We start from the raw sequence: 14,740 nt of genomic DNA on the forward strand, positions 1-14,740 counted from the left end.
ACAACAAAATTGCATTTTCATTGCTCCTTTACCATAGGAATAAAAATATCTTTGTTTTCATTTCGATTGTACGATGGTACTTTAATGACCATTAGAAAACCCGAATTCTTTATTAAAAAAATCATTTATTGCACTATTCACATACTATACCTGTATGAATATTTTCATGTATTATTTGATGGGTGAGTTTAATTACTTTTGTAGTACATGAAATGGACTTAAAACATAGCATGAAACATTATTTTTCTCCAACAACATTACATTGAGTTTAAAGTATAGTAGATCTCTCAATCAAATTCAAAATTATATCTTTACGGGACAAATTCAATTTAAATTAAAGCTACATTAAAGTAAAAAATATCTATTTTAAAGAGAAGTTATCAGTAAAACTGTTGCAGCTCAGAATCCAAATAACAGTAAGGGACCATCCAAAAACCAATGCATGCTAAGCAGGTGATAATTAAGGCCGGTTTTCGAAGCGTTAAGCAGAGATGTGGTTTGAAAAATTTCGTCAAAATGGTTATTAACCGTCTCAATATATTACTCTAAGTAACTTGATGGAGCAGAGGGCCTCCACGGGCCCCGGTTTTCCCTGTACGCCCCTGCCTGTAGGATATATACATATGTATGTATATTTGGCCTCTACGACTATTTAACTTATTATCGAATAAGCGGTAATCGACTATAAACATTACGAGTATATAGCTCTAACATGGTGGTGATAATAATTTTTGAAAATTAATTTTTTTTGTAAAATATTCTATTCCGTCTTTGTTTCGTTTGAAGCCAGCCGCTTTAACCCTTTCAGCCCCAAAGGACTTTTTAAATGATGTCAAACATATATAGAAGTTGCTTATAAGCAACTTTGGGGCTAAAAGGGTTAATCATGATCATGAAGTGGATCTATACGATGTGTATTTTAAAGAAGTTTTTGTGTATTTGACTTTTTAAACGATGTCAAACATAAATATAAGTTGCTTATAAGCAACTTCGGGGCTGAAAGGGTTAATAAATCAATGTGACCGCCACTGTTTCGTTTAGCGGAAATGCTTCTAGTGACGTCTATTGGTAAGTATTTATAGTTGTGATTATAAACAGCTTATACCTTTCCGCTAGATGGCGCCAGCATATATTTACACTTCTTTGAATATTATTATTTAATATCCAATCAGAAATATGCTATCTGTCAGAATATTGGCAATTGGCTCGTTGGTCTAGGGGTATGATTTCCGCTTAGGGTGCGGGAGGTCCCGGGTTCAAATCCCGGACGAGCCCAAGGATTTCATATTTTGAAAAATTTTGTTTTTAACGAATTGAACACTATAATTTTATTCGAAAAAATAGCACATAATAGGTTTTTTTTTAAAATTGATTTACCAAAAACATTATGCAATATATGGAGCTGTTTAATCGAATGGATGATCGTATGTGTGGCTGTCACTATTTCTGTTTGGTATAATTGTTTCGAACTATAAATATTTACTAGGGCTATTCATCTAGCCAGTCGACAGTTTCTATTTATCTATTGATATCACATCTCTATTATGTAGTGTATTTCTGTAATAAAATAAAAGCTTCCTCTTATTTTCCAATTTCAAAAGTAAAAATTATCGAATTAAACAAAAAAAAATGGAAGGAAAAATCTTCATTGACTAACTTATCGAGCAAGAGTGATAGCAACGGGCAGAATTATCCTAAAACAATAGGACTTCAATCATTTTCGGATATGGGGGAACCCGGTAAGCTGGACACCCCTTATGTTATAATAGTTTTATTTTTCGCAGCGTTCACTCAACCCTCTTATATTAAAATTTATTCCAATTTGGAAATGCGTTCCCATACTATTATATATGAGGAATGTTTCACAATAGGAATAATGCAATTTTCTGCGAGTCGTTCACCACATCAGTCACAAGCATAATTGCCATTATACTGTAACTGTCTATAAAGATAATATGAGCACGCATTCTCTATATACTACTATGAGCAACAAATAGTAAGACATTAAAATTCTTAATTTATTCTTCAAAATACATGTCTGCCCCACCAAGTAATCCCCTGGCTGAATAGCCAGAAGTCACACCGAGCTAAATAAGGCGCATACGGTGGTTGCGGTCGACATTGGTTGAAAATTTGACGAAAATCTCAGGAGGAATAACTGCAGTATGCGGCGGTGCCGTATCGTCCTGCAAAAACCAAGAGTTGCCGGCCCGTTAGTCCGGCCTGTTTTTATGAATAGCTTTGCGCAAACAACGCACAACAATCGAATAGTATTCCTTGTTGACAGTTTGGCTCGTCGGAAGGAATTCGGAGTGTACCACATCTCTGTCGAAGTAACCTGTCAACATAACCGATCCGTATCCGACCGATTGATCATCTGTTTCCGGGTCGTAAGCATAGATCAAAGACTCATCGCCAGTAATAATACGTTTCATGAGATCTTGATAGTCGGAAAGCATTGTCTCGCACACAAAACGTTGTTTTTCGAAAAAAAATTAGTGATTTTGGAACCAATTGTGTTTCACTTTTCAGAGGCCCAAATGGTCTTTTAAATGGTTTTAACTGATCCTTCGATTCTCAAGCAGAAATTCATTTATTTAATCTACGTGTTGATCATGAGTTGACAAAGAAATTTCACCGAATGCCATTCTGAACGTTTCGGCACTGGATTCCATCTACAAAATTTAATGGAACTTCTTTGTTGAATACTTTCACTAATCGTAAAAATCGCCGGATGCACTTTATGTACTTCAAAAGGCTAGCGAATACAAAACACTAATGATTATTTTATTGTGACGTTTGGCACAGATGTTACTGAAAAAAAAATAGAAAGAAAAAATATTTCGACGAATGGGTTTTCGCGCGAGATTTATATTAAAAAGTCTTACTATTTTTTGACCACAGTGGTATCTTGTATTCACATCACATAGTTAAAGATTGTAAGAGTGTTTGCCCCCAAAATTTAAAAATATTTTCGATGAAAACACATAATCTAGGAAATAATAGAAAATTACATATATGTCTATACCTTTTTTCATTTCGTAACCAATGCACAAATAATGCATTTGTCAAACTTTCTGCAACTGGCTCGTTGGTCTAGGGGTATGATTTCCGCTTAGGGTGCGGGAGGTCCCGGGTTCAAATCCCGGACGAGCCCAAGAAATAAAATTTTTTTATAAATGATCATATATTTAACACATTATTTATCACAATAAAAACAAAAATTAGATATCTGTTGAAATATTTTCACTGGCACACACTATTTACATATTTATATTATATTATAATTATTTGCGTTTTGATATACCAAATATTTCGCTCAGCATTTAGCCAGCATTCGCTGATATTTTTAATGACAAATTAATTATGTACATATGTATGTATATAGAGATGTATATACAGATAAACTTCCATAACTCGAATTTTTGAATTCGCAAAAGAAGACGAATATAATTTCATGAATCAAATTTCCTTCCATAAGTCGAACTTTAAAATTGGCAAGTGATTCTCTAAGTCCTCTCCTCGCGTATTTATCCCTTCAAATGTTACTATTACAGATTACATTGAGGTGGAGAACGAGATTTGCTTAACCGGATTTATAACAGATGATTGTTGTAGAGGCGAATATTTCAGACCCAGCGAGTATGACTTCTAGCGACATGGTAAACGTTGGGAATTTTGAAGAAGAAATTATTCAACCGCGGCATAAAAATTATTGTGTTTAGATATTTCCGGATTCATTTTATCATAACCAAGATATAAAGAATCTATTAAAAAACTGTCGTGAAGGCACTGAAGTTATTACCGTATTTAAGAGTCTGTTACTTGAAATATCTGCAAAGTCCTAAGCACAACTAAAAAACGAAAATTCAATGGTTTCAAAGTAAAGAAATAAAAGTTTTAGTATAATCAATCCAACCATAAAACCTCTTATATAGATGAAAAGTCTTAAATATCGAATTGGAAAAGAGGCTTGCCATTGTCTGAAAGATGTGTGGTATAAATAACTGAAACGCGGTCGTTAATTAGACCTCATAGAATTAAAAACTGAAAGATAAAGGAGAAACAGTGGATTTTAGTATAATATTAAATCCACATAATATTGAAATACAAAAGATCCTCTGTTACTAAGAGACCATTAAAGCTTCTTCTTCTTTACTGGCGTAGACACCCCTTACGCGATTATAGCCGAGTTAACGACAGAGCGCCAGTCGTTTCTTCTTTTCGCTACGTGGCGCCAATTGGATATTCCAAGCGAAGCCAGGTCCTTCTCTTGGTCCTTCCAACGGAGAGAAGGTTTTCCTCTTCCTCTGCTTCCCCCGGGGGGTACTACGTCGAATACTTTCAGAGCTTAACTTAAAGCTTCACCCCGTTAAAACTCGTCAACAAAATTGTATATTAATTGCTGAATGGTCGCCTTATCGGGTTTCGACTGTATTTAAATTAGACGCCAGAAAGTAGCAGCTGATGTCAGTTTCTCTTTTCTATACATTCACTCGTCGATATGTCGCACTACATCAATATTCCGAGTGGTCTTATGCCGGTACGACTTAATTTAATACATATAACAGTTTGCCTCGTCATACTTTTACGTTAAAATACATAAATATGGATATATACATAACTCATTTTTGTTGTCTCTTTATTTAACCACAATATAAGTATTTTTTATAGTTATCTTACTTTTCAATTGGTCTAAAATACGATCGCTCGCAATTGGTCCAATTGGAAAAACGATCGAAACTATTTGTTGGCAATTTGTCTAGCAACTGGCTCGTTGGTCTAGGGGTATGATTTCCGCTTAGGGTGCGGGAGGTCCCGGGTTCAAATCCCGGACGAGCCCAAGAAATTTGCTTTTTAATTTTTAATAACAATAAAATGTACATATAAATATTTTTTTTGTTGAAAATGGCAATGATTCAAGCGCGCCAGTCGCAATTTGGCGCCAATTCGAGATACCAAGGACAATCAGATCATTCTCCACCTGATCTCTCCAACGGAGAGAAGGTCTTCCTCTGCCTCTGCTTCCCCCGGCGGAGCCAGTGTCTTTTAATTCGCTGACCTATGTCAATGTCGACGGATATCGTTCTAACAAGTGTGATATTCGCCGTTGCCAATGCACAAAGGACCATAAATCTTTCGCAGAACCTTTCTCTCGAAAACTCGGAATGTCGACTCATCAGTTGTTGTCATCGTCCATGCCTCTGCACCATATAACAGCAACATATATCACTCATTATTGACTTATAGAGTTTGGTTTTTATTCGTTGAGAGGGGACTTTACTTCTCAATTGCCTACTTAGTTCAAAGAAGTACCTGCGTTGGATTTCGAGGCTGACATTATTGTTGGAGTTAATACTGGTTCCAAGATATACGAAATTATCTACGACTTCGAAATTATGACTGTCAACAGTGACGTAGGAGCCACGTCGCGAGTGCGCCGACTGTTTGTTTGATGACAGGAGATATTTTGTCTTTTATATACCTTATACATTTCTTTTTATATTCATCAAAGGTATTAAATATGTAATTTTTGAAACCAAAATTTATTAAATTTAAAACAATCGCATATATGTAAATAAAATAAAGCATACAGGCAACTAAAAAATCCATAAAAGAACATCTTTGCGCATAGCCTTTGAGATAGTTGTGATTTGGTGGATTTTTCCAATGAATTCGTGCTCTATACAATTCAAATCGTGTAATTATGCCGTGTTCGAAACCGGAATATTGCAGAGTAACCAAGGCTTATCTATATCTGCTGCATGCTAAGGCTCCTTAGTAACTTCCAATTGTTCATAGGGGGCTCTATGATTTCTATTCGATTCACATCATTACTAGTGATGTAACTCCATATCCCCACCACTACCATACTTCACAGTAGGCATGAAGTCTTCCTTATTGATCACAGTGCCAATTTTTTGCGATACAATCGTACACCTCTCGATTCTAAGCACAAACCTTGCATTTATCGGAAAGAATAACCTTATACAAAAACTCCCGAGGTTTAAGGTCTCTTTCGTGAAGCCAATACGAGTTTGTCTAAAGATTAGCGACATGAATGGCTCTGTTAAGTCAGTGAGTAAACTCGAGAATTAAGTATATATCGTAAAAGTTGTTTTGTAACAAAAAAATAAAACCTTAGCATGTGCGTTGACTTTTTATGCGGAGTGTGTGAGTAGCATAACTGAAGCAATGTGAATATTGAAACCTTCGCTTGCGCAGTAGCTTTGACATTGCTCGCAATTTACAAGAACCGGTTCAACACATATTTTTGATGTGTTACGTAAATTCTTTAAAGGCTTTTTATAAGCTGAACAGTGCAACTGGATGGTTTCTGATCTTTTCTCTCCAAGAAGCTGCTCATTTGTCAGAACCGTCGACATCGGACTAGAGTATATTGCTGTTATACAAACAGAAAATTCAAAATTGAGTTCTTACATGAAAACACTTTTTCATTTAACAAGATATTTTAAGGGGTTAGGGGTAGTCAGAAGCACGAAAAAATTAGAATTTTCAGTATTTTTTTTGCTATTAAATCGTGTTATTTTACAAAAGTAGTAATGTGGCATTATTATAGAATGTGTTGACTTGAAGTCACGAAAATTTCAAAAAAAAGAATTAATCGGATAAAAAAAAATTAGTTTTATAAATAGATAAACTCGGACCTGACCAAAGATTTTTTTTTTTCAAAATTAACAAAATGGCGGCCTAGGAAATTTTTGTCTAAATTTTTGGGAAAATATCAACAGTTAATTGGTCTTAAAAAATCGAAATTTTTGAAAAAAACATCCTTCGATCAGGCCCGAGTTTATTCTGTATTCTAAAAGCTGTATAAATTTCATTAAAATCTACTGAGCGGGTTTCGAGTTACAGTTGTCACCAGTTCAAAAAACATAGTTTTGAGAAAAACGCGTTTAAAGTTTCACACTAGCGCTTTGAAGTGCCCGAGCTCTCTTTGTTATTTGTCGAATAACTCAAAAACTAATTATCGGATCAACGTGAAATTTTCAGAAAATATTTCTAAGATCTTACTCTTAACGAAAATGCAAAAAAAAATAATTTTTTGAAAGTTCTGACTACCCCTAACCCTTTACATTTTCTTGTTATTTATGTTATTTTATTTCAAAATTAAAAGATTTGCTTAACAATTTTCAAAGGCGCATTTTTATTTATGTATGTAATATCATAAACTTTCGATAGATAGCGTAGAGGAAAATTGGTGTTTAGTATAACATACGTGAATTATATAACATAATTAAGAGTATAGAGGGAAAGACGTTTACTACATACAATAAAATTAATAATTATTCTGAAACAAGTATATGTGCTTACCACATATATGCAGTAGCATATGAATTATTTTTTTTAAATATAACATTATTTAATGCTTTCAACATTTTGTATAATTTTCTTTGTTACGTTGTTTAACACAAAATGCAAGTGAATATTAATTTTTAATAATTATGTAATAATAATATACAATACGTAAGGGGTATGTGTTAACATTAATAAATTGCTTTCATATTTCTTATGGTATATATTAAATCAAATAAAGTTTAAATTAAAATGTGCATATTATTAACTTTGCCTGCCTAACAAACAAACAACAAAAACAAACATTAACGCTTCTGCTTACAGAAAGCATTGTATGAACAAAGTAGTGCCGTAAAAACATTTTGTTAAAGAAGCTTTTTGAAATAACGGCCTGGCCGGTAGTGAATTAAAAGGTTTATAAATAAAATTAAATAAAAAATTATTTATGCATTTATGGCCTTGGAACAACGCTGACTATTATTAACTCTGAATTTACATACATGGTTTGTTAACTTATAAATTTATTTATAAAAAATTAAAATAAAAAGAAGCAGTGTTACAAAATTAAATTTAATTTCAACACGAGGGAAATAGCTTAAACAAATTTCAGGATTTTTTCCAATATTTTTTAGTAGTTTATATTTTTAATACATGCTATATGTAACTACATAGATTCCGTAGGTTATATAATTGTAAATATCAAAATCATCAGCATTATTTTCTAGCTGGCATTTTAGTTTCAAGTACTACATAATAGTTTGGCTTATTTTGAATTTCAGCATATGATAACGGGTAATAATTTTCTATTATAATTACATATATATAAGTATTTTACGTATCATAAGTAAGCTTAGGAAAAAAATATGAGCCATTTGCTAAATCTCCAATTCGAATCGTCTCAAGTGTTTTTGAATCGCGTTTGTCGGTCTTCTCGTCGCGGTGCTGGATGGCGTTCGTATTTTCGTTGTTGTGGACATAGTCGCATGCTCAGCTTCACTTCCGCTCGAAACGGAAGTGGGCGAGCAAAAGGGGATCTGTTCGTGCGTACGCCTACCCAACACTGCTGTAGCTGTAGTTGTATTATGTGCTTTACTAACACTTGGTTTGTTTTGCGTATTGTTGTTGCTGTTGCCAAATATTGCATGCTGCTGTTGTTTTTGCTGCGGCGTATCATCACCAACATCATCGTCGTTGTTGCTGTCATTGGAGTCAGCGTAAGTGCGGCCAAATTTGGTTTCCTCTTTTGTTGTTGTTGCTGTTGTATCTTTAGCAATTGTTGTTGTTTTGCGCACAAAATCTGTGAAACTATTTAAGTTGATGGCATTACGTTCGGCCACGTGCACATAACCGAGGGCTCGTGGTTTTGTTGTTGTTGTTGTTGCATTTGCTGCAGTTGTTGTTGTTACAGCACACTCCTGTATCATTGGTTGCGTTTTTACGGCAGCTTTATTGCTTCTCTCATGCGTTGCAAACACTAAACTCTTACCGTTGCTGTTGTTTTTGTTGCTGCTGCTAGTATTTATTGCACTAACACTATGTACTTTAATATTGCTACTTTCAGCAATAATGTTTTTAGTATTAATATTTCTATTAGTATTACTAATATTAGAGATATTTTTGTTTTGATTATTGTTATTGTTGTTGTTATTATTATAATTAGGATTATAAATATGTTTATTAGCACTAGAAATCTTTGGTTGCTCCACTGGTTTTGTTCGTGTTAATGTTACTGTTGATGAAGAGGGATTGCTTGCGGGGCTTGCATTTGTTATTTCTTGTATATTGCTATGTTTTGTTGTTGTTGCTTTTGACTTGTGACTATTTGAAGTAATTAATATGTCGGCTGCAACAGCCAAGGGCGCATCTACAATCAGCTCTTGCTCAGTTTGTTGTTTTTGGTTTAGTTTTAAAGTGTTTATATTGCATTGTTCTTGTTGCTTTTGCAAAACTCCAGCCTCTTCTTTCTGCTCAACTCGCTGCTTTAACTGCCAGTTTTGGCCAGCTACACTGCTCTCAAGCAATTTAATTGCCTCCATGCTCTTTGCGGGGCTTGCACTAATCGGGATTTCTGCTTGTTGTGGCGTAAATGTTGTTGCTGTAGTCAACGACGTTTTGTTGGATGATGCTGGTGACGATTTCGTTGTTGTTATTGACGCACACGTTGCTATAGGTTGCATGCTGGTGGCAGCGTCTGTCGTGCATTTCCGTGAGGTTGTTCTCAATCTCTTGCCGAACGTGGAAGATTTTAAACCTAATTTGACATTGAGCAAAAGAAAATGTTAATAAATGAATGACTAATATATATTTAAATCAAATGGTTTTAATATGTTTTATTTTCTTGTTATTTGTGTATTAATGGAAGCGGTGAAAATATAGCCCAGAAAACCTGGAAGAATAATGTTTGGCTCAGTTGAAACAATGAACGATGCCGCACAGATATTGCAGTTATGAATGAGTAAATAAAGATATATCAATAAACACATAAAACAATGAAGTGGCTTCAACATTGAAGTGAATTTATGTAGCGTGATTTACTAGGCGAGTATTTATATAAAAAAAAATTCAATGAGGGGTACTTGAATATCTACAAAATGATTTTTATTTTTTATAGTAGTTTTGAGAACATCTTTATATATGAAACACCTTATATACATAGGACAGTACTGTAAAGAATAAAATAGAAAATATATCCCTGTTTAAGGCACGGCTGTCGTTGATTTAATGCCTTAAGGGGGTATTCTACTCTAAAATTTTGAAAAATTCGATTTTTTTTTCATATATTTAAAGTTTAGACCCTTAAGAAAATATCCTCGAAAGGATTTTTAAAAATTAAAATTATTTTAAGCGCTACAGTTACTTTAGTGACCAGTACCTAGCTCGGTAGGTAGGTAGATTCACTTTTTTAACGCGTTTTTCTCGAAACTCCCTTTTTCCACACGGTACCGGCATTATCTCAAGTTCTATACAACCGATTTATTTGAAATTTTTGGTGAACCTTCTTTATATAATCCTTTATCCTTTATCTTTATATAATCCTTAATCCTTTGTTTTTAATATTTTAAAAAAATTCAGGAATTTCAAAAGAAAAACGTAAAAAATGATTTTTATTTTCAGGCAGTCGCCATTTTTCCAAAAAAAAATTTTTCGTTCCTGATTAAGAATTTCTTTTGATTTTTTTTTCAGACCACCAGGAGAGTCAGGATAAATGTCACCAGGATGCGCCATTTTTTTACACCTGTCTCTTCAAATCAATCACTTAAGGATTTTGTTTATGTGTCATATACTTCAAGTCATTTCAAAGCGGCTATATGCTTTGAGAAAAATTAAAAGAAAAAAAAATGTTTCTGTTTCCTGACAACGCTTTAATGGGAAGTCCTGAGACACCCGCTATTTTCTCCATATATTGCACTGTACGATTATTATATGTTCCGTACGATGGGTTCGATGACACATAGTCTGGCTCAGAAGCAGTTTCACTCACAAGATGAGATTAAAAAATGGCTTGATCACAAGATGGACTGGGTTTCGGTAATGGTATTCGAGCTTTACCAGAAAGGTGCGAAAAATTTGTGACTAGCGATTGGCAATACTTCGTATAATCAATATGTAACCATTTCATTACAACAAAATTGAATTTTTAATTAAAAATAACAGCGAGAACTTAGTTGGGCACCTAATAGTATGAACATATTTCTGGAAAATAGTCCACATTGGATGTAGGATTTTATTTCTTTACTCATATTCCCAACATCGTAAGAGGACATCCGAATTATTTGTTCTTAGCAAAGTCAATTTCGGCTCAATTGTAAGTCTTTTGACTTGACACTGTCTAATAGGTTTACATGCGCTGCGACTAAACATTTTGTCGGACACTCTTTGCTTATAGAGGAAAGTGAGATGGACATCTGTAGACTTTTATCGAACCCAGCGAAGTGATTGGTTTAATATTAACCGTCTTAATAAATTTGTAATAAGCTCAAAACGCTTCGTCGGTCTATGAGGATCTGGCGATCCACTTTTTGCAGATTTTGGGTAACATAAATTAAGAATATCTGTCCAGGTGGTTTTGGAACAACCCTACCACCTAACCTAACCTGGCCTTCAGATTATTAGCCGCGGAAAAAAAGATCAAGACATGATGTGTATTGTTTATTTTATGAACTGTCCAAACATTCAGTGCTTCCAAATAATAATTGATTCAATAATGTGACGAAATATATCCAACTTTCGAAAGCTATGTTTTAGTGTCCATTTGTTTTAACATCTCATATAATATGATCGAATTGTTACTTGTTTGCGCGACTCAAAGATAGATGGACAAGTTCCAATTGGATTCAAATGAAATTTATTTGTATACAAAATTTTAAAATAAGAAACGTATATTAGGCAAAGTAGATAAATAACATCCTAGTAAAGAGTTTACATTCAACTCTACTTCTTAAGATTTAGATGACACGCCACCCACCAAAACAACTATAGCAGGTGCTCTAAAAGAATACATATATGTATGTACATATGTAAATAGAAGTACAGTGAAACACAGAAATTAAAACACAGAACAGAAGTACAAGTGTAGTGACAGACAGAGAATGAGACAATTGAAAGAGACAAAAAGATAGAGATAGGTATACTATTGTATGCCGTTACCTTCAAAACTCAGCCTACTTTGAAAATAGTGCAAATTGCTTTGCTTATAACATGGCTCATATGTATAGAAAATGGCATTCAATTCATCATTATCACCAACATCATTATTATTATCACTATTTTGATTAATATCACTAACATATTCGCTATGCTTATCAACAACAATATTTTCAGATTTCTTATCAACTGATACAAGCGTGGCAAATTGTTTGTTGACTGATTTTGTTGGTGCTTCTAGAGTAGAAGCTGATGGATTAGTCGTTGCCAATGCTCCATGAATAGCTAGTGAAACTGTACATGTAGGTGGTGTGGTGTTCTGTGTTGACGTCATTGGCACCGGTACCACATTTTCTACAATCGCCGTTTGCTCATCGGCAAGCTCATGAAACACACCATGCGCATGCGATTTTGCCTATACGAGTGTAGTGTTTTTTTTTTGAATTTTGAAACGATAGTCACAAAAAATACATTTGTAAATAGAAAATAATAAACAATAATAATAGCAACATGAGTTTTACATTAGTAAATTATTAAAATATTAGTTACAATTGCTTACAAAATAAATATGCATAAAAATAGATATTTGAAAAATAAAAATATTTAAGATTCATATACATATATTGAAAATTGTGTAACTAGTAATTTGTGAAAAATTTACAGTTAGCATAATAAATTTATATTTTACGATTTTAACAAATATTTCATATTTTCAAAAACCCACCTCACTGTCTTCGCATACGACACCATCATCCTTCGCTGAGCAAAGGCCTTGCACGAATTTTGTGGCTGTTGTCGGGTCTTCAGAATCTAAATGTGCGCGAAATTGCTTATTCCTGTATATTGAATGGAAAGTTAATTGAAATTATAGAAATTAACTGTTAAAATTTAATAATACCTCAACTCCAGCTGCTGCATTTGCTGCAAATGCTTCAACTTTTGCGTTGTACTGCGTAACTTCTCTTCCAACGAAGCATTTTCAACGCATTTTATGGAAAACTTTTCCGAGAATGACAATATTTCCTGTCGCAATTCTTCAAGTTCCTCCCTAAAAATATAAAATAAAGTAAAAATTCGTATCATAACCAAATTCACTCAGCAGAAATCACACCCAACCGACCATTAATGGATGATATGGGGTGATAACCCTACCCACTCCCCATATGAAGGTTCCATCGAAAGTGCGATAGATCAATGCGAGCTTTGACAATTAAGTAATGAGACTGATCTTATTGCCGCGCTTCTGGTAAACCTGTGTCCTTGAAATTCCCTTTCTCTTTTTCCCCTTTTTCCGGCATCCCTCCCCACTCTATTGATATATGTACCATCGCAAGCTAGTTGTTCAGTTCGTCTGCTGCGTCAAGTTGAGTAGATGTGTGTTTGTAGTGCTCGTCACGAAAATGGGAAAACGAAATCAAGAGCAACGCGTCGCGATAAAATTTTGCGCCAGATTGGGCGAAATAGCTTCGGAAACGTACGCTAAAATTGTAAGAGTGTATGGTGATAGTGCTCTTAGTCGTGCCCAGGTGTTTCGATGGCACAAAGAGTTTAAGGAGGGGCGTGAAAGCGTGGAAGACGAGGCGCGGAGTGGGAGACCAGTCGAGGTGCGGACTGTCGCGAATGTGCAGCATGTTCCCGTATTAATCCGTGAAGATCGGCGTTTAACAGTTCGTGATCAGCGTAACAGACTGTGAGTCAAGTCTACTATTGCCAAGTACTCGAAAGATTGCGAAAACGAGTCAACAGGGTGCGTCCAGACATCGTTCGTAACTGGATCCTTCATTCGCGCCGTGCAACACCGCCCTCAGCGTGTCCGAGTATTTCTCACTGTAAAGGGATCGCCGTGTTAAAATAAAATCGGTGGTCAAAGGAACCCATTTTGAGTCGATTACGGACAACCAGGCGGCCGTGACGAAGGTACTCGCGGACATCCCAGTCGAAGCGTTCCAGAAATGTTACGGAGCATGGAAAACGCGCTGGAATCGTTATGCAGCTGCCCAAGGTGACTACTTTGAAGGTGATGGCAGAGTTGTAGAATAATTTTAAAATATACGGTTTTTATGGAATAAGTCTCATTACTTAATTGTCATACCTCGTATATCGGCAAATGTTTGAGTTATTTTAATAAAATTAAGGGAGCGTGTGTGTGAGAGCAGTTTTCATAAGTAAGTAAAGATGACACGGTTTTCTATAGAGAGTTTCAGTAATAATGTTTAAATATCAGGAATCTTTAATTCGAAGCCAATTGATAAACGTACAAAAGCTCGGAACGAGGGACGCTCTACCAATCTACATTTATTTTCTTAATATCAAACGATTAGTAAAAATCGAAAATTTACAGTTTTATACATAGTATGCTTACTCATTCGCTTTGGCAGTATAGGCGGAGTGTTCGCCTTTTTGGAATTGTTTCAAAAACTCCTGTTTGAAACGCGCCACCTCACGCTGTACTTCGCTCTGATGAGCCTTCCGCATGGCATCCAATGCTGCTAAGGTAGCCTAATGAAAAACTCATGTTATTAAAACGAAGACATTTTCAAAATGTATATTTTTCAAAAAATATAGCTTGCACTTACTTGCGTTTCCTCAGCTAAAGCAGTTTCTTTTTCCAAGAGCAGACGTTCAATTTCTTGACGATGTTTTTCCTCCAAATCGGCCACAATGCGCCGATGTGAGGATTCCATAGCCGAAAGCCCTTTCTCACAAAGCGTCTACAAGTGTAATAATATAATTTTATTTTAGTTTGTTAATAATTCTTCGAGAAACAAAAGTCAAACTC

At 34.8% G+C, this 14,740-nt stretch overlaps 1 protein-coding gene and 3 non-coding genes across 7 annotated transcripts in view; 3 read left to right on the forward strand and 1 right to left on the reverse strand.

Annotated features, from left to right (window-relative positions):
• The first annotated feature begins 1,203 nt into the window (after positions 1-1,203).
• Positions 1,204-1,275, forward strand: Trnap-agg (transfer RNA proline (anticodon AGG)). Its single transcript has one exon. It is a non-coding gene; the product is annotated as a tRNA-Pro (tRNA).
• A 1,810-nt stretch (positions 1,276-3,085) lies between these two features.
• Positions 3,086-3,157, forward strand: Trnap-agg (transfer RNA proline (anticodon AGG)). Its single transcript has one exon. It is a non-coding gene; the product is annotated as a tRNA-Pro (tRNA).
• Positions 3,158-4,771: 1,614 nt separating this feature from the next.
• Positions 4,772-4,843, forward strand: Trnap-agg (transfer RNA proline (anticodon AGG)). Its single transcript has one exon. It is a non-coding gene; the product is annotated as a tRNA-Pro (tRNA).
• Positions 4,844-7,139: 2,296 nt separating this feature from the next.
• The window catches only part of LOC105232986 (protein outspread-like), a 156,073-nt gene continuing 148,472 nt past the window's right edge, over positions 7,140-14,740 (reverse strand). For 3 of the 4 annotated variants that reach the window (XM_049461444.1, XM_049461439.1, XM_049461447.1), the window contains 6 exons: positions 14,538-14,672; positions 14,324-14,460; positions 12,860-13,009; positions 12,686-12,797; positions 11,965-12,376; positions 7,140-9,568 (listed from right to left, as the gene is read on the reverse strand). In XM_049461444.1, coding sequence (XP_049317401.1) covers positions 8,193-9,568; positions 11,965-12,376; positions 12,686-12,797; positions 12,860-13,009; positions 14,324-14,460; positions 14,538-14,672 — 2,322 coding nt within the window. In that variant the 3' untranslated portion in view covers positions 7,140-8,192. The remainder of the gene's footprint in view (positions 9,569-11,964; positions 12,377-12,685; positions 12,798-12,859; positions 13,010-14,323; positions 14,461-14,537; positions 14,673-14,740) is intronic. The other variant, XM_049461452.1, reaches the window with a different exon arrangement.

The sequence above is a fragment of the Bactrocera dorsalis genome, chromosome 1 (genome assembly GCF_023373825.1).
Source record: "Bactrocera dorsalis isolate Fly_Bdor chromosome 1, ASM2337382v1, whole genome shotgun sequence".
Taxonomy (NCBI): Eukaryota; Metazoa; Arthropoda; class Insecta; order Diptera; family Tephritidae; genus Bactrocera; species Bactrocera dorsalis.